The sequence below is a fragment of the Pan paniscus genome, chromosome 12 (genome assembly GCF_029289425.2).
Source record: "Pan paniscus chromosome 12, NHGRI_mPanPan1-v2.0_pri, whole genome shotgun sequence".
In the NCBI taxonomy this organism is placed as follows: domain Eukaryota; kingdom Metazoa; phylum Chordata; class Mammalia; order Primates; family Hominidae; genus Pan; species Pan paniscus.
This window is the reverse complement of record NC_073261.2, coordinates 100635509-100654940: the sequence shown is the minus strand read 5'-3', so window position 1 is coordinate 100654940 and position 19432 is coordinate 100635509. Positions and strand designations below refer to the sequence as shown.

The following is a 19432-nucleotide window of genomic DNA, read 5'->3' as shown; positions in this document are numbered from 1 at the left end:
GCTCTGTTGGCCAGGCTGGAGTGCAGTGGCATGATCTCAGCTCACTGCAACCTCTGCCTCTCAGGTTCAAGTGATTCTCCTGCCTCAGCCTCCCAAGTAGCTGGGATTACAGGTACAAACCACCATGCCCTGCTAATTTTTTTTTTTTTACTTTCAGTAGACATAGGGTTTCACCATGTTGGCTAGGCTGGTCTCGAACTCCTGACCTCAGGTGATCCACCTGCCTCGGCCTCCTAAAGTGCTGGGATTACAGGTGTGAGCCATCACGCCCAGCCAAAACGTAAGATTTTTAGAAGACATTAATTCTTGCCCTCAAAAAAGCTCTTATTTTGGTAGGAAAGACAGATGGACAAATTCATTACAATACAATATTTTTAAATACAACCAAATTTTAAAATGCAAACTAAAGCAGCTCACGGCCAGGCACAGTGGCTCACGCCTTTAATCCCAGCACTTTGGAAGGCCGAAGCACGTGGATCACAAGGTCAGGAGATCGAGACCATCCTAGCTAACACGGTAAAACCCCATCTCTACTAAAAAATACAAAAAATTAGCCAGGCGTGGTGGTACGCCCCTGTAGTCCCACCTACTCAGGAGGCTAAGGCAGGAGAATCGCTTGAACCCAGGAGGCAGAGGTTGTAGTGAGCCAAGATCGCGCCACTGCACTCCAGCCTGGCAACAGAGCGAGACTCCACCTCCAAAAAAAAAAAAAATTCTCACAGCAGGAAGTAATTAACTTATCTGGACATGAGTTCTCTGGAACTTAAAATAAAAACAGGGGCCAGGCACAGTGGCTCACACCTGTAATCCCAGCACTTTGGGAGGCCGAGGCGGGTAGATCATGAGGTCAGGAGATCAAGAGCATCCTGGCTAACATGGCAAAACCCTGTCTCTACTAAAATAGACAAAAAATTAGCCAGGCGTGGTGGCAGGCACCTGTAGTCCCAGCTACTCGGGAGGCTAAGGCAGGAGAATGGCCTGAATCCAGAAGGCGGAGCTTGCAAAGAGCCGAGATCGCGCCACTGCACTCCAGCCTCAGGAACAGAGTAAGACTCTGTCTCAAAAACAAAAACAAAACAAAACAAAAAAACAGGTCAGGTGCCGTGGCTCACACCTGTAATCTCAACACGTTGGGAGGCCGAAGCAAGCAGATCACTTGAGGTCGGGAGTTCGAGACCAGCCTGGCCAACATGGTGAAACTCCATCTCTATTAAAAGTACAAAAATTAGCTGGGTATGGTGGCAGGTGACTGTAATCCCAGCTACTTGGAAGGCTGAGGCAGGACAACTGCTTGAACCCGGGAGGTGGGGGTTGCAGTAAGCTGAGATCACGCCACTGCACGCCAGCCTGGGTAACAGAGCGAGACTCCATCTCAAAAAAAAAAAAAAATACAATAAAATAAAATAAAAATAGAAGTGAACTCAATTAAGTGAAGAAAGGTGTGGGAATTTCAGAAAAAGTAAGCAACAAAACAGGTATGTCCAGAAGAAATGGCATGTTTCATGAACCACTCGTTAACGGTGGAGCACTGGGCACAAAAGCAGCAACAGTAAAAGAGAACTGAACAGAGGCAAGGGCAAGATCATAAGAAAACACTCTTAATGCCAGGCGATACACCTTCAATTTACCTTACTGGCAGGTGAGGAGTTAGCAAAAAACTAAGAAAGAAACATTACAACAAGACTCACATTTTAAGATTATTCTAACAAAAACAGGGTGGTCAGTTGGATTGGAGAGAGCTTTAATAGACAGGTAATGAAATCCAGTTTCGCAAACTACAGCAACTAAGGCACAGGAATTGGAAATGGAAATGAGAAAAGAGATTTCAAAAATCCATTAAGACTTTTAGTGGCAGGTGACCTTAAAAACACAGATGATGACTCTAGGTTTTTAAATTTTGATAAAAGAAAGGAAAATGAACTATAAAAGGAAGAACATGTTTTGAAAAGTTATATTTAGTTTTGGGCACAGGGTAATCTTTTACTTAATCACAGAAAACATCAAGTTAAAGTAGTATATCTCAAACTTTAGTACTATTTAAAAAAAAATTCTCAGGGCTCACACTGTACCAGGTTAAGTTACAACATTTTACATTTTATATGAACATACACACAAATGATACTAAATTATACTAGGTATAAATCTCTTAGGCTTATTGCTCTTACACAATTACAAAAATAAAACATATTTACAATTTACAAATTTTTTTTTTTGAGACGGAGTTTCGCTCTCGTTGCCCAGGCTGGAGTACAATAGCGCGATCTCAGCTCACTGAAATCTCCACCTCCTGTATTCGAACGATTCTTCTGCCTCAGCCTCCCGAATACAGGCGCCTGCCACCGCACCTAGCTAATTTTTTGTATTTTGATTAGAGAAGGGGTTTTGCCATATTGGCCAGCTTGGTCTTGAACTCCTGACCTCAGGTGATCCACCCACCTCAGCCTACAAAAGTGCTGAGATTACAGGTGTGAGCCACCGCACCGGGCTAAAATTTACAATTTAAATCCAATTTAGGCCAGGCACGGTGGCTCACGCTTGTAACGTCAGCACTTTGGGAGGCTGAAGTGGGTGGCTCACTTGAGGCCAGGAGTTCGAGACCAGCCTGGCCAACATGGCAAAACCCCGTCTCCACTAAAATACAAAAAATTGTCCTGGTGTGGTGGCGCGCACCTTTAAGTCCCAGCTACTTGGGAGGTAGAAGCACAAAAATTGCTTGAACCCAGGAGGCAGAGATTGCAGTGAGCTGAGATCATGCCACTGCACTCCAGCCTGGATGACAGAGCGAGACTCTGTCTCAGAAACAAAATAAAAATAAAAATGATATAAAAAAAATTTTTTAATCCAAATATAGGCTGGGCGTGGTGGCTCACGCCTGTAATCCCAGCACTTTGGGAGGCCAAGGTAGGCGGATCACAAGGTCAGGAGATGGAGACCATCCTGGCTAACACGGTGAGACCCTGTCTCTACTAAAAATACAAAAAAAAAAAAAAATTAGCCAGGCATGGTGGCGGGCACCTGTAGTCCCAGCTACTTGGGAGGCTGAGGCAGGAGAATGGCGTGAACCCAGGATGCAGAGCTTGCAGTGAGCCGAGATCGTGCCACTGGACTCCAGCCTGGGTGACAGAGCAAGACTCCGTCTCAAAAAAAAAAAAAAAAAAATCCAATATAAAACAATGAGCTTCCATTTTAAGTAAAAATTAAACTAACGTTGGACTGTTAACTACATCACAATGGTCTTAACTCCAACTGCATGAGACCTGAGATGTGCTCTGTGGACACATGTAACCACATTTTCTTATTCAAACTATGGTGAAACCTTCATTCCATTAATGCACCATGATGACAGCTGTGACCTTTACTTGGTACAAACGCATAATTTCCCTATTGTCTGCCTACTCCATTAAATATGGATACCAAAATCACACAGCAAGTTAAAAATATACAATTTTTAAGATTGTCATTAAAGCTTAAGACTTCAATTTTCTTTTTTCTTTTTCTTTTTGAGGTGGAGTCTCGCTCTGTCGCAAGGCTGGAGTGCAGTGGCGCCATCTTGGCTCACTGCAACCTCTGCCTCCCGGGTTCAAGCGATTCTCCTGCCTCAGCCTCCCAAGTAGCTGGGACTATGGGTGCATGCCACCACGCCCAGCTAAGTTTTGTATTTTTAGTAGAGACAAGGTTTCACCATGTTGGCCAGGATGGTCTCCATCTCTTGACCTCGTGAGTCGCCCGCCTTGGCCTCCAAAGTGCTGGGATTACAGGCATGAGCCACTGCGCCTGACAAAACTTCAATTTTCATAGACAACTTTCAGAATCAGCAAATTCCCTATGGGAGGTCTATAAGAAATCTAGTTTGAAAAATCATTTTCATTAAAACTTTGTCATTTACTACCTTTTATCTGCTAGAAAACAGAGCTGAGAAATACATATGAAGCAATCCAATACTAAGACTGGGAAATGGTTGCCCCTCTTGTCCCCCACATCTGTTCTCAAAGTGTGACTTTCATATTCCAAACCAATAACAGACAGCTTTTCACCTGGCAAAAGTATCCTTAATTTTTTGTCAGAAATAAATATATCAATATTTACTTTTTTAAAAGAATTTGAGACAGAGTCTTGCTCTGTTGCCCAGGCTGGAGTGCACAGGTATGATCTCGGCTCATTGCAACCTCCACCTCCCAGGTTCAAGTGATTCTCCTGCCTCAGCCTCCTGAGTAGCTGGGATTACAGGCAAGCGCCACCACGTCCAGCTAATTTTTTTTTTATTTTTTTGAGACAGAGTTTCGCTCTTGTTGCCCAGGCTGGAGTGCAATGGCGCAATCTCAGCTCACCACAACCTCCGCCTCCCAGGTTCAAGCGATTCTCCTGCCTCAGCCTCCTGAGTAGCTGGGATTACAGGCACGCGCCACCACGCCCAGCTAATTTTTTTTTTTATTTTTTTGAGACAGAGTTTCGCTCTTGTTGCCCAGGCTGGAGTGCAATGGCACAATCTCAGCTCACCACAACCTCCGCCTCCCAGGTTCAAGCGATTCTCCTGCCTCAGCCTCCCAAGTAGCTGGGATTACAGGCATGTGCCACCATGCCTGGCTAATTTTGTATTTTTAGTAGAGACAGGGTTTCTCCGTGTTGGTCAGGCTAGTCTCGAACTCCCAACCTCAGGTGATCCGCCCGCCTTGGCCTCCCAAAGAGCTGGGATTACAGGCGTGAGCCACCGCGCCTGGCCCTAATTTTTGTATTTTTAGTAGAGACAGGTTCTATCTAAAAAAAAATGAGAATTGTATTGTGCTATAGAGTATTCCAAGACCTCTTTTATGTGTGGAAACTTCAGGAGGCTCGCAGAAAAGTAGAAGGCCAGGTGCAGTGGCTCACACTTGTAATCCCAGTGTTTTGGGAGGCCAAGGAACAAGGATAGATTGAGGCCTGGAGTTTGAGACCAGCCTGGGCAACACAGGCTCTACAAAAAACAAAACAAAAAAATCTTAAGTAAAGGTGTTGAAAAGCTGCAAGTGGGATAAGAATAGGTAAAAAAAGGTATGCAATGAGAAAAATGTGAAAGACGACAAAAGAAAGTTTTATCTCCTCCCACCAGTCTTTCCTGCCCTCTATAATAAATCCCACAAATGCCCCAATCTGCTTAAAACAGATACATTATTATCTCCTGCCTAAAAATTCTCTATTACTCCCAGAAAATACTTGTCAGCCCAACTTCTATAACCCTCCACATTTTGGCCCAACCGACCTTTTCTGGTTTTGTCTTCCATTATGCTACACAACACTCACAGGTTAATTAGCCACGCATCAAACATACCCTGCATTTTTCAGTCTTTCCTCTTTTCAGCTCTTCCCTCTGCCTGGAATGCCCTTGCCGATCATTCACTTGTAAATACTTTATCCATCATCCTAGAATACCCAAGTCAAACCTTCTTTGAGACAACCCTGCTCTACCATACTCCCAAATTTTAGTATTACTATTAGATTGCTATTATGCAGCTTCAACAACGCAGATTCATTTTATTTGTAAGTTTTATTATCATACAGAATAAAACAACACAAATTTATCTCACAGTCTCAAGTGTATCAGGATTGTGGGTACAGGTTAGCTGGGTCCTCTACTTAGGATTTCATGGTTACATCCGTTTCTTAAAAAATTTGTCAGAACCTCTCAAATCAGACAGGAAACTAGTCACTATAAATCAATAGCAAAACATTAAAAATGTTGTGTACCATTTAGAAATAAGTAACTAACACCATTGAACACTTATTTGAAATTCAATATGGCTAAGCCAGCTACTGAATAATTCAAACATCAGTGAGTTCAAGGTTAAAGATGACGTGGGCCATCCCAGGCTGTGAACGCCATGAAAGTCCATTCTAGTATCAACTGCTAATTAAAGTCAGTAGCCAAGAAATTTTCAAATGAAAAGTCTCTCACAACATAATTTTTGCCAAAAGATGGATCAGCTTACTCAGAGGATACTATAATTAGCAAGTTTTACAATGCTCTCTGATGCCCAAGATGAACTAACTACATTCGCATTTACCGTTAACCAATTTTAGTTCTGTCAAGCAAGGTCAGACTCAAGAATTATCACAGATATTTCCCAAGGTCCAAATGTAACTCAAAAGAATCTTTGGAGGCAAATATCTTGGTGTGTCTTAGCATAATTTTCTTTCACAAAGAAAGAGATACTCAACCAGTTTTCATGGCAAACAATACTTAATATATTTGACTAGCTTTATTCAAATCATCCTCTCTTAAAAGAAAGAACAGGCTGGCAGCAATGGCTCACACCTGTAATCCCGGCATTTTAGGAGGCCAAGAGGAGAGGACTGCTTGAGCCCAGGAATTCAAGACCAGCATGAGCAACATGCTGAAACCGTATCTCTATAAAAAATACAAAACATTGGCCAGGTGCAGTGGCTCATGCCTGTAATCCCAGCACCTTGGGAAGCTGAGGTGGGTGGATCACCTCAGGTCAGGAGTCCAAGACCAGCCTGGCCAACATGGTGAAACCCCACCTCTACTAAAAATACAAAAATTAGCCAGGCATGGTGGCAGACGCCTGTAATCCCAGCTTCTCGGGAGGCTGAGGCAGGAGAATCGCTTGAACCTTGGAGGTGGAGGTTGCAGTAAGCCGAGATCACGTCATTGCACTCCAGCCTGGGGGACAAGAACGAGACCTCATCTCAAAAAAAAAAAAAATTAGCCGGGCATGGTGGCATGTGCCTGTAGTCCCAGGCTTCTCGAGAGGCTGGGGTGGGAGGATCACCTGAGCCTGGGAGGTCAAGGCTGCAGTCAGCTGAGATCCACCACTGTACTCCAGCCTGGGCAACAGAGTAAAACGTTGTCTCCAAAAAAAAAAGAAAAATAATGTTCTCTTTAATCTCCAATTTTAAAAAGGTACAAAAAAAAAAGATTTAGCATTCCTATGTAAGAAACTCAGTTAAGGTCTGCAAGTAAAAACACTTTAAAAGAAAGTCTGTCTTAAAGGAGCACAAAGTCTTACTGGCATAGACAGAATTTCCTTCTTCTTGTCCACAATAAAAAAAGTATTTCACAGCCGGGTGCAGTGGCTCATGCCTGTAATCCCAGAACTTTGGGAGGTCGAGGTGGTTGGATCACCTCAGTTCAGGAGTTCGAGACCAGCCTGACCAATATTCACCCATCTCTACTAAAATTACAAAAATTAGCAAGGCATGGTGGCGTGCGCCTGTAGTCCAGCTACTCGGGAGGCTGAGGCAGGAGAATCGCTTGAACCTGGGAGGTGGAGGCTGCAGTGAGCCAAGATTACGTCACTGCACTCCAGCCTGGGCGACAGAGCAAGACCCTGTTTCAAAAAAAAAGTGAAAAAAATTATAAATTACCTGTATGTTAAATAATCAGGGACTGATTTTTTTTAATGATGGTATATCCAGTAACAATGAAATACTAAAAAAAAAAAAGAAAAAGAAACATTGAAAAGAATAAGGCATTAGCCTGGCATGGTGATGCATGTCTGTGGTCCCAGCCACTTGGGAGGCTGAGGTGGACGATAGCTTAAGCCCAGGAGTTTGATGCTGTAGTGCACTACACAGTCTTTATGATGAAAGAAGCATTCGTTAACTTATAGAAGGTCTTTATTACAGAATCTCCACTCAAGCCACAGTTCACCGTGGAAGCTAACAACTCAGATGCATCTTCAGAAGATGTAATACAGCCTGAGTGGGGAACACAGTCAGCCCCCATCTGTACAAAAAATAAAATTTTTTATTAATAACCTGGCAGCCGGCGCAGTGGCTCACACCTGTAATCCCAGCACTTCGGGAGGCCAAGGCAGACGGATCAAGAGGTCAAGAGATTGAGACCATCCTGGCCAACATGGTGAAACCCCATCTCTACTAAAAATACAAAAATTAGCTGGGCATGGTGGTGCGTGCCTGTAGTCCCAGCTACTTGGGAGGACTGAGGCAGAAGAATCACTTGAACCCAGGAGGCGGAGGTTGCAGTGAGCCAAGATTGCGCCACTGCAGTCTCGCTCTGTTGCCAGGCTCCGTTTAAAAAAAAAAAAAAATTAACCTGGCCTGGTGGCACATCCCTGTTGTCCTGGCTACTCAGGAAGCTGAGGCAGGAGGATTGTTTGAGCCCAGGAGGTCAAGGCTTCAGTAAGCCGTGATTGAATGCCACTGCACTCCAGCCTGAGTGACAGAGCAAGACCCCACCTCAAAAAAGAAAAAAAAGAAAAGAATAAGGCAGATATTAAATACACAAGTAATGACATGACAAGCCATCCATGATATTCATAAAATAAACTTATAGAATTTCATGTAAAATAAAGGTATACCTGTTTGTATATACGAGGTAAAAAAAAATCCAGAAAGCCATATTTAACTATCAACCAGAGTTAATTTCGGTATGGTAAGTAAATATTTTCAATATTTCAGTATGCAGACTTTCACTTAATTCCCGTTTTCAGTATACTGACTCATCTAGGATTAACTCTTTACATACTTCTACTTGTTTGTTGTTTTTTTAAAAAATAATGAGCCTATATAACTTGAATAGGAAATAAATTTAAAGCAAGTAACAGTTTTTAAATCATATTTAGAGTTCTAAAATTTAGCTCATTCGATAACCTTTTAACAATAGTAAAAACATAATAAATCACACTGTACTAAAAATACTAAATTTAAAAATATCAACTATGAGGATGGCCTCTATGAGATGTAAAAAGAAAGAATACAGAAATAGAGGGGTATTCAGAGTTCTTTTGTAAACAGGACAAAGATAGCAAGTTTAGTTATATCTTCCACACAGGCCTCCTTCCAGACAGCTTTTGTAGAGGGGGGGAAAAAATGTCCCACAGCAAAATTGTCCAGCCTCTCAAGAGTAGATAGAATCTGTGGATGGGGAAGCAGAAAGGACTTTTGCAAACCTGAGGTTATTTTCTCAACGCCTTTCAGAATTCTACAAGAGATGCAGGAGTAGCAGCAGCAGCAGCACCTTTCATAGAAATTTTTAATTTAAGTGTTCAAAAAAAATTCTGCTCTTTTCCCCTCCTTCAACAAACTAGGAGGCTTGTGGGCTTTCAGGATAGAGGAATAAAAACAGGTCAGAAAAAATTATGAAATTAACACAAAATTTTATTTATTTTGGTTTTTGAGACGGAGTTTCACTCTTGTTGCCCAGGCTGGAGTGCAATGGCACGATCTCGGCTCACCGCAACCTCCGCCTCCCGGGTTCAAGTGATTCTCCTGCCTCAGCCTCCTGAGTAGCTGAGATTACAGGCATGTGCCACCCACACCTGGCTAATTTGAAATTAACACAAAATTATGCAGGAGAACTTTAAATAATATGGCAAGAAGGAAAGATCAGTCAAGCAAAAAGTGTTACATCAAGTCACCTTGTACTAACAGACTTGCAGAAAGTAATTTGACGAATGTAAATACACAGTTGTTTTGAAAATAATGCATCAGAGCAGTTCCTCAATTTTTTAAAAAATTAAAGAACTTTTTATTAAACTCTTGGGTGAAACAGAGAAATAAATTATAGAATTTCAGAAAAACAATGAGTGAAAATTTTGCATAACAGATCTATGGGATAAATGTAAAGCAGAGATCAGAGGAAAATTCACAAGACCAAAGAGCTACACAAATTAAAAATTAGCAGGGCACAGTGGCTCACGCCTGTAATCCCAACACTTTGGGTCCACTGCAAGAGCCCAAGAATTTGAGACCAGGCTGGGCAGCATGGCAAAACCCCATCTCTACGAAAAATACAAAAATTAGCCAGGCGTGGTAGTGCGTGCTTGTGGTCCCAGCTACTTGGGAGGCTGAGGCAAGAGGATCCCTTGAGCCTGGGAGGCGGAAGCTGCAGTGAGCTGAGATCGCACCACCTCACTCCAGACTGGGCAAAAGAGCGAGACCCTGTCTCAAGGAGAAAAAAAAAAAATTAAAACTTAAATAAATTCCCAACTCAAATAGCTAGAAAGATAACGAAACCAAAACAAAGTCTAAGAGTAAAATTGTAAAGGTATAAGTGAAAACTAATAAGGTCAGAGAACAGAAAAACAATTCATAAACAAAATCTGTTTACTTAGGGGAAAACAAAAGCACCCAACAAAACAGATAAATCACTAGCAAAATTAATAAAGAAGATAGTAATACAAATATACAAAGTAAGCATTGATAAGGGAGAAATAACTATAGAGAGGAAAAATTTTAAATTCTAAGAGATTATTTTCCATAGCTTTAGGCAAATAAATTTGAGAATCTCTATTATATGGATAATTGTTAATGAAAACAGTTTACTAAAATTGACCCTAGTAGAGAGAGGACACTTAAGCAAACTAAGCTCCACAGAATAAATAGACAAAATTATCAAGGAATTAGCTCACCAAAAAGCACTTAGCCCAGACGGTTTCTCAGGAGAATTTTTTTTTTCCCAGAAGTCTCTATTTATTGGCTCTTGGGAGGTTGGTTGTAAGTTCTTTTTTTGTTTTTTTCCCCAATAGTTTTTGGGGAACAGGTGGTGTTTGGTTACATGGATAAGTTCTTTAGTGGTGATTTCTGAGATTTTGGTGCACCCATCACCCGAGCGGTGTACACTGTACCCAATGTGTAGTCTTTTATCTCTCATCACCCTCCCACCCTTTCCCCGCCCAGAGTCCCCAAAGTCCATTCCATTGTTCTTATTCCTTTGCATCCTCATAGCTTAGCTGTCAGTGTTTCTCAATTTTTAGCCCATGCCAATGCTTTCTCACTAATTTTTATGTAATCCATGAGCCAAAAATCTACCGTTTTACTTTCTATAATTTGTATTATAAAAATTGGCCAGGTGCAGTAATCTCAACTACTATGAAGGCTGAGGCGGGAGAATCGCTTGAACCCAGGAGGCAGAGGTTGCAGTGAGCCGAGATTGCACCACTACTCTCCAGACTGACGACAGAGTGAGACTCTGTCTCAAAAAATAATAATATTTCCATTTTCTACACTTCCTATATCAAAGTAATTAGCCTATCTTTAATAGAAATTTTCTATCTTCCACCTTATTTTCTAAAGTTAAATAAAGACGATTAATATGTGATGACATCCTGAGGATTTTAGCAGTGACAAAAGTGACAAAAGTTTTAAGTGACAAAAACTAAAATCTTGTGTACATTCAAAATAATTAACCAATGAATAAAGTCTATATATTAAAAAAAAAAAAAACTACTTCTTCAGTCTACAAATTATATTCCAAAGATCTACACTACAGGTTATGTTCCTCATCTCTAACACCCACACCTTGTTTCTCATATTTTTTTTTTTTTTACCATTTTCCTCCCAAAAAAACACCCAATGTCCCTTAAGTGTATAATCTCTAAAGTCTGCCTCTCTATCCCTTCCACCTACAATCACACACACTTGTCCTTTTGCGACTCTTTCGCCTTTTAATGCTTTTCTAGCCATGGGTAAGGAAAGAAAAGTCAAAAGGCAAACAAGATCAATAAGACTGCTATTTTCAAAGTTCTGCTTTGCAAAAACTGCTAAAATCCTCAGGATGTCATCAAATATTTAGATGATTCATCTTTTTAATGAGCCTAATTTTGAACATAGTTCTAAAGTCAATGCAGGCAGGGTGCAGTGGCCCACATCCGTAATCCTAACACTTTGAGAAGCTGCGGCAGGCAGATCACTTGAGTCCAGGAGTTCAAGACCAGCCTGGGAAACTTGGCGAGACCCCGTCTCTATAAAAAAAAGTTTAAAGATTAGCTGTGGGCCCGGCGCAGTGGCTCACGCCTGTAATCCCATCACACTGGGAGGCAGAGGTGGGCAGATCACTTGAGTCCAGGTGTTTGAGACCAGCCTGGGCAACATGGCGAAACCCCATCTCTACAAAAAATTAAAAAATCAGCCAGGTATGGCAGCGCATGCCTGTAGTCCCAGCTACTTGGGAAGCTGAGCCAGGAGGATTGCTTGAGCCTGGCAGGCAGAAGTTGCAGTGAGCCAAGATCACGCCACTGCATTCCAGCCTGGGCAACCAAGTGAGACCCCGTCTCACACACAAAAAAATTAGCTGGGCATGGTGGCACATGTGTGTGGTACTAGCTACTCCAAAGGCTAAGGAGGGAGGAGCCCTTGAGCCCAGGAGATGGAAGTTGCAGTGAGCCACGATCACAAGACTGCACTTTAGCCTTGGTGACAAAGTGAGACCCTGGTTCAAAAAATAAAGTCAATGTAATGGCTCTCAATATCCCTGGTTAGCTACAAGTTTTCAAATTTAAATTGTACTAAACACTACACTATTTATCTCTCGCTCAAATCATTCATTACCACCATCACTACTGCCCTTAAAATTTAAAACATGCAGCTGAGTATAGTGGACCACGCCTATAATATCAGCACTTTGGCAGGCTGAGGCAGGAGGATCACTTGAGTCCAGGAGTTTGAGACCAGCCTGAGCAACATAGGGAGACCCTCTCTCTACAAAAAAAAAATTTTTTAATTAGCTGGGAGTGGTGGTGCACACCTGCACTCCCAGCTACTCAGGAGGCTGAGGCGGGAGGATCGCTTGAGGGGTTGGCTGAGGTTGCCATGAGCCGCCATCGTGGCAGTGCACTCCAGCTTGGGCGACAGAGCAAGATCCTGTCTCAAAAAAAGAAAAAGTAAAACATGTGAAACTGTTAACTAAATACCAGAATGCTTTTTATAACTAGCATATTTAAATAAGATCAACAGGGAGCCAGTCCAGTGTAGTGAATGCACATTCAAGATCAGGTGAATCGCAGCTCCATCACCTTTCTCTGGTGTCCTTAGTTACTGGAGCCAGTGTATACATTTAAGTTCATTTTATCAGTCTTTTGGCATAATCTACTATTATATAATAATTATGAAGCCAAGCACAGTGGCACATGCCTATACTCCCAGCTACTTGGGAAGCTAGGACAGGATGATCACTTGAGCCCAGTAGTTCAAGGCTTTAGTGCACCACGATCATACCTGTGAAGCCATTGCACTCCAGCCTGGAGAGCACAGCAAAACGATTCTAAATAAATAAATACAATTATAATAATAATGATAATAATTATGAATCTTATTATTTTGCTTATAGTAACCTTACATCAAACCATGTAGCTCTCCCACATAAACACACACACCCCGTATCATCCCAGTATCACATATCTACATTTAATGTGTTGAATATATCTATCAGTATATTATTGGTCAGGAAAACAACCTTATTTTAATAGTACTCTCTAAAACATGATAGCTCTACAATGGAGGTATCAAAAACACATGAAATAAGAACAGACACCTGCTTCCTTGATGAAACTGTTCCTCGAACACTTGACATCCTAATGCCTAAGAAATAAGTTTAAGCCTTAAAACCTCTTTTCCTATTCCTCTGGATCTAAATACTAACATTCTTATTTAGGTCAAAGTTACTTTCATTTGTCAACTCACTAATTTTCTGATTTCATTATTCTGCAGTCTGAAATATTACAAATGTACCTTTGCCCAGTCCTTCTTTTATTTTCATCTATTTATCCTAAAAACAGAAATATTTTGAACACCGAGATTTAGTTTAATCCCCTCACTTATAGGTAATAAAATAACCCCCCAAAATTAAGAGTGTTTTCTAGATTTTGGCTACTAGAAAAAGAAAAACTTTAGTGTCATCATTCTCTTTCTAAAACACATTTTCACTGAGACTGGGGCTTTATGTATTTGCCAGAATCAAAGAAAAATACCAAGCTACTAATATACTGGTCCCCTCAGGAACTCTACTGATCAAAGTAGTCTTTCCATCTTTTAAATACTATTTTTCACATAGCTAGCTAGGGCATGAAATGAGCAAATATACTAACATAGGAAAAGCTAAGTAGATGCAGACTAATTTTTCCTATTTGTCGCAATCTCCCAATGACTATTTTATCAAAGGGATCATAATTCAAAAAACACTCCTAAGATTCTAGAAACTTGTGTAATATTAGTGCTTTGAGAGGCCAACGGCAGGAGGACTGCTTGAGCCCAGGAGTTCAAGACTAGCCTAGCCTGGGCAACATAGAAAGACCCTGTCTCTACAAAATATTTTTAATTAAAAAAACAATTTTAAAGACCCTACGAACTTAAAATTAATTAGCATAAATTAGGGTCCAGGTCTGCTTACCTATAATTAAAATTTACCATGCTTCTTTTATTAACAGAAAGAGGTCTTGAGGTATACTGAGAGTAAAACAGCCCTCTGTGGGGATGCAACCACTACACCTTCAAAAAAAAGTATAGGAGTCTTATCTTTTAGAGGGAAACTACTAGCACAGGAAGATATACAAAGACATATTGTAAGTGACAACACCCAGTAAGTAGAATGTGCTATTATTTCTTAACTTTTTTACATTTCCAACTAAGAGAAATACAAATTGAAGACTCATCAACCTCCTAATGCATAAAGTTTACAAAACAAATGCACAAAGTTTAGAAACAAATGCACAAGACTGAATAAACAGTATGACCTAGATTTGGGGAAATAAAGAGACTAGACGGTAATATACCAAATGTTAGCAGATACAGCCGAGCGGTGAAATAAATGTGATTTTTTAAAAATGTTCTTCTTTATACTTTTTTATAATTTTCCAAATTTCCCCACAGTGAACATTACTTTTATATTAAAAAAACTCATTAAAAAATAAACCATATGGCATCTAATAAGGGTTCACTAAGAAGGGCTACGTTGTCGAAGTATTACTGGCATTAATCACCATTAAAGGGGTGAACACCTCTCACTTTCCACTACTAAAATGCTGCTGTTTAATGCCCTATTACTTTTCTGCTGCACCCTCAACGATGGTATGAACTTCACTATCTCCTGCCATTTCATTTCTGCATACAACATGCTTTTAATTTTTTCTTCTTAAAATATGGTAAAAGTTCTCACTAATCCTCAATATTCCACTTTTTAAAATCTACCTCTAAATTTCGTCATAACAGAATTAGGGGGAAAATTGTTTTGCCCACTAATTACAACTTCATTAGGGCACCATCCCTTTGGCTAGGGTAACGTGAAGGCCGGGTAAACTACACGTCCCACCATGCATTGCTGCCTTGTTCAGAGTAGGTCTCTACGGAAACAGGAAAAAAAAAATTCTACAAGTCCCACCTGTTACTTCGTTTCTAAACACCTCCTGCACTTTCGGCTCCAACACCAAACAAAAACAAAAGCCTCGTGATCTCTCGTCTGCTCCGGGAGCCAGACAAACAGGGGGCCCGGGGTCACAGGCACGTCCGCTGTAACGGGTAAATTCTATCCAGCTCCAGCACTCCCCTCTCCTTTCCGGGGCTGGATGCACGCACAAGCCTTCTCCTATCTGCATCCAATGGGGGCTCTCCAGCCGCACAAGGGAGAAGAACCGGTTACTGTGCAAGCACCACAGACTTCCCCGTGCCGGGGCGAGGGCTACCACAGAGCGGAGGTGATATCGACTCGACCCCAAAAGACAGCCTCAAAACACTGAGAGGACTCGCCGCAGACGCCGAGGGACGCCACGGCCCCGCGGCTATCACGTTCCGCCGGGCGCCTCCATTCCCACAGGGATCGCAACCCCGACACTAACCGCCGCCCTCTCCGCGCGGTTTTGTGCCCCTTCAGCCGGGTCCCTGGGCCAGTGACCTCCCTTTCCCTGCGACTGGCGGGCGACAAGGGAACAAAATCCTCCCGGCCTTCCCCTTCGCTCCCTCCCCCTTACCGTCTTGGCGGCCTCCGCCCAGGTCCTGCCCTTCTTCCTACGTCCCTTTTCCCTCATGTCGGGTCTTGAACTGACTGGGAGGCTCCCGTGTCCGGGCTCCGGCCGCCCTCCCTGCCTGCTCTGCCCTGCGCTGCTTTTCCCGCGGTGCCGGGAAAGGTGGGAGAAAAGGGAAGTCAGGCCGGGGGGGCACCCAAGCAGAGGAAGCGGCGGGGGTGGTGCGCGGGGGGGTCTATGGGGCGGCCGGTCCTCTTGCTGCCGTTGCCACTGCTACCGCCGCTGCCATATTGGGTTCTTACTGTACAGGCTGCCGCTACGGTCATGTGACCGCTCCCGCGCGGCCGTCACTACTGTACGCAGCCGGCCGCGCGAACGAGCGCGGGCGCGCCCCCGCCTCCCAAGCCCGGCCGCTGAGCTATCGAGCCGGCGGTCTGCGGTACCTCGCCACGCCCCCGCCCTTCCGGTCTCCGCCTCTCCGCAGGAGCATGCGCGCCAAGGAGGCCCCGGCAGTAGCTGAAGTCTGACGCCTGGCGCTCACACCTACAGCGAATATCTGCCTGCGGAAGCGGAACCTGTGCCATCCGGGAAAGCTTGCTGAGCGGCTCCCGCCTCTTGCGAGGCGCTGCACAGGCTGTGTAGACCAGGGGAGCTGACCTCTTCCCTCAGTGGGTGGTTCTGCCAACTATCACTTTAGATAAGCCCTGCGTTTGTGTTTTCTCATTTATTTGCATTTTTACAGAGGTTATCTTTTTGAAGATAGGCAACAATTCTCGTCTGCCTATTAACCCCATTTGATAGGCGAAGCAACTGAGATTGAGTGACTTGCCAAGCTCATAAGTCTGGGATGTAGAGAAACCAAAAATCAAATTGCCAGCTCAGAGCCCTTTCCATCTCCCCAGAATGCCTCAAACTTAGGTGACTTTGTTTTTAAGGCCACCAGTAACTGCATCCACGCTTTTACATGTGAAGCTACTCATCAATGACAGAAATGGTGTCTTCTTTATTTCGGTGAGCTCAGTCCCTAGCATAGTGCCTGTACATATCAGGCGCCCAGTAAATATTTGCTGAATGATTCACCTATTTCTGTGGTCAGAGACCATTAATTGTAATATCCGTAACAGCTTTCTGAAAGATCCAGAATGTGGCATCTTCTCTTACATCATCTACGCCTTGATACCTTGCAAAGTAAGAAGAATGTAGTAACACCTGCTGATCTCCCAAATCCACCTGCTTCCAGAAGCTGCTTCCAAACAATCCAGTAAACTTACTATAGTGTGAAATAGGACTGAGGATTGGATTGCCTCTTTGGAGGAAAGACAGGTGAGAGCAATACTTAAAGTTTATGGATGCGTTTCAGAAATTCATGGACTCCCTAAAATTATGAACTATATTTTGTGTGTTATATGTGAATTTTTTAAGAGGATTCATAACTTTTCCTCCATTTTTCAAAAAGGATCTTTTGTGCAAAAAAAAAGAAAAAGATATTAAAGGGAGTTTGAGAGGCCATCTAGAAGTATCTAGATACTTCCTTATATTTCCGTTCAGTCATGGATCAAACAGCCCATTTCAGCAATTGATATGGATATATTTTCCCAAATGTCTTTGGTAATTCATAGCCTTATGCATTACACAGGTAGTATGTACCACCTCCCTCCAAAGCTTATGTCTGTAGTCTAAGAAGGCCTTCTCGCCAGGTGCGGTGGCTCACGCCTGTAATCCCAGCATTTTGGGAGGCTGAGGTGGTCAGATCACTTGAGGCCAAGAGTTCAAGACAAGCCTGGCCAACATGGAGAAACCCCATCTCTACTAAAAATACAAAAATTAGCTGGGCATGGTGGCATGCGCCTGCAATCCCAGCTACTTGGGAGGCTGAGGCAGGAGAATCGCTTGAACCTGGGAGGCAGAGGTTGCAGTGAGCCCAGAGATTGCGCCATTACACTCCAGCCTGGGCAACAGAGCAAGACTGTCTCAAAAAAGAAAGAGAGAGAGAGAGAAAGAAAGAGAGAGAGAGAAGAGAAAAGAAGGTCTTCTCCATCCCTGGCTGTTGAGCTGAGTACAGCTTATCATCCAGTCCTGTTGTTTGGTCCTGGAGCCCCAACTGGTTTTCAGACCTTACTAGGGTCCTTACTTTGCATTTCCGGAGCTCTATCCCCAGGTTTGAATTTCAAGGGTAGGGATTGTGATGTTGTGGTTCCTACTTCTTAATCTTCCACAGATACAGATAGTTTATTATTATTATAAAAGTATAATTCCCCAAAAAGTATTTTGTCCCCATGTCTATTGATCGAATTTGTTATGTGTATTTGCATCTCTCTCATCATCCCCACCCTCCTTCTGGATTTCCTTAGATAGTCTGTTTCTTTTCTCACCCTACTCAAGCCCATCCTACAGGGAATGCCAAATCTATCTTCTTAAAACTCCACCCACTACCCTACTAAGATATCCTCCCTAAGATATCCTCTTGATTGAGTCACAGTTTCTTAGCTTTACAGATACAGTTTCTATAATCAACTTAGTCATCCTTTGATTTATCTCTGGTTACTTCCATCAGCATTTGCCACTCCCCTGAAGACCCCACCTCTACTTTTGCCTCTTCATTTAACTAATAACATTGCTTCATATATCATGTAAAAATTATTGGCCACCAGTTGCAGTCTCACCTTGTCTTCAACCCCTAAATTTACCCATAAATTCACGCATTCTAACTGCCTCCTCCTCCTTACCATAGCCTAATCCCTCCTTTAATATACCGTATACAGGACACTATCCCTTCTCATCTGCCTTGGAATGTTATTCCATTTTTTTCATTATTTTCTAGTTCTGATACCCCTCCCCCTCCTTCTACAAGCATATTCAAGACACTTCCAGCTTAAAGAAGTCTCTTTACCCTACCACCCTACCATATCAAATTATTTTTCCTCTCTTTCTTGCCCATAAATATCTTGAATGTGTAACCTACACTCACCATCTCTACTTTCACAACTTCCACCCACTCCTCTGCCCTACTAAGTGTAACAATGCTTTACATCTACAAATCAAGGTCTGACTCTTTTGTGGTAAAGTGAATGACCTGCTTTGACAAACTTTATCTTAGTGTACTGCAGAAAGTGAAATCAAGGATTTTTAGACTACAGATATTCAGCCCCAACCCCTTCAAATGCTTTATCTTGGAATCCACATGAGATTTTTATTTTCACAATAAAATTAACTTTTTTTCATCTTTACCAAACTTCTCATTGTAAAAATTCTACAGATATTCGTTTTGTCTGTGGAAGCAGAGACTGAGCCTTGACTCCTTCTGCAAGTTATATATTGGAGTGCTCTCAGAAGAAACCTGTAACGGTGTGAGGGAAGCATCATAGAGAAGGGAAGAAGCTGGCCAGGTGCAGTGTCTCATGCCTGTAATCTCAGCACTTTGGGAGGCCAAGGTGGGCAGATCACTTGAAGTCAGGAGTTCGAGACCAGCCTGGCCAACATGGTGAAACACGGTCTCTACCAAAAAATACAAAAATTAGCCGGGCGTGGTGGCTCAAGGCAGTAGTCCCAGATACTTAGGAGGCTGAGGTGGGAGAATCACTGGAACCTGGGAGGTGGAGGTTGTGGTGAGCCGAGATCACGCCACCCCACTCCAGCCTGGGCTATTGCCCAGAGTGAAACCCTGATTCAAAAAAAAAAAAAAAAAAGAGAGAGAGAGAAGGGAAGAAGCTAAGGAAAACCTAGCCTCAGCCTCACAACTT

The 19432-nt window shown here is 42.7% G+C and overlaps 1 protein-coding gene across 1 annotated transcript in view; it reads right to left on the bottom strand.

The window, feature by feature from the left end:
* The window catches only part of ASXL2 (ASXL transcriptional regulator 2), a 154648-nt gene extending 137910 nt beyond the window's left edge, over positions 1 to 16738 (bottom strand). The window contains exon 1 of the mRNA XM_003827052.5: positions 15699 to 16738. Within this exon, the coding sequence (XP_003827100.1) occupies positions 15699 to 15755 (57 nt within the window). The 5' untranslated portion in view covers positions 15756 to 16738. The remainder of the gene's footprint in view (positions 1 to 15698) is intronic.
* Between the last annotated feature and the right edge of the window lie 2694 nt (positions 16739 to 19432).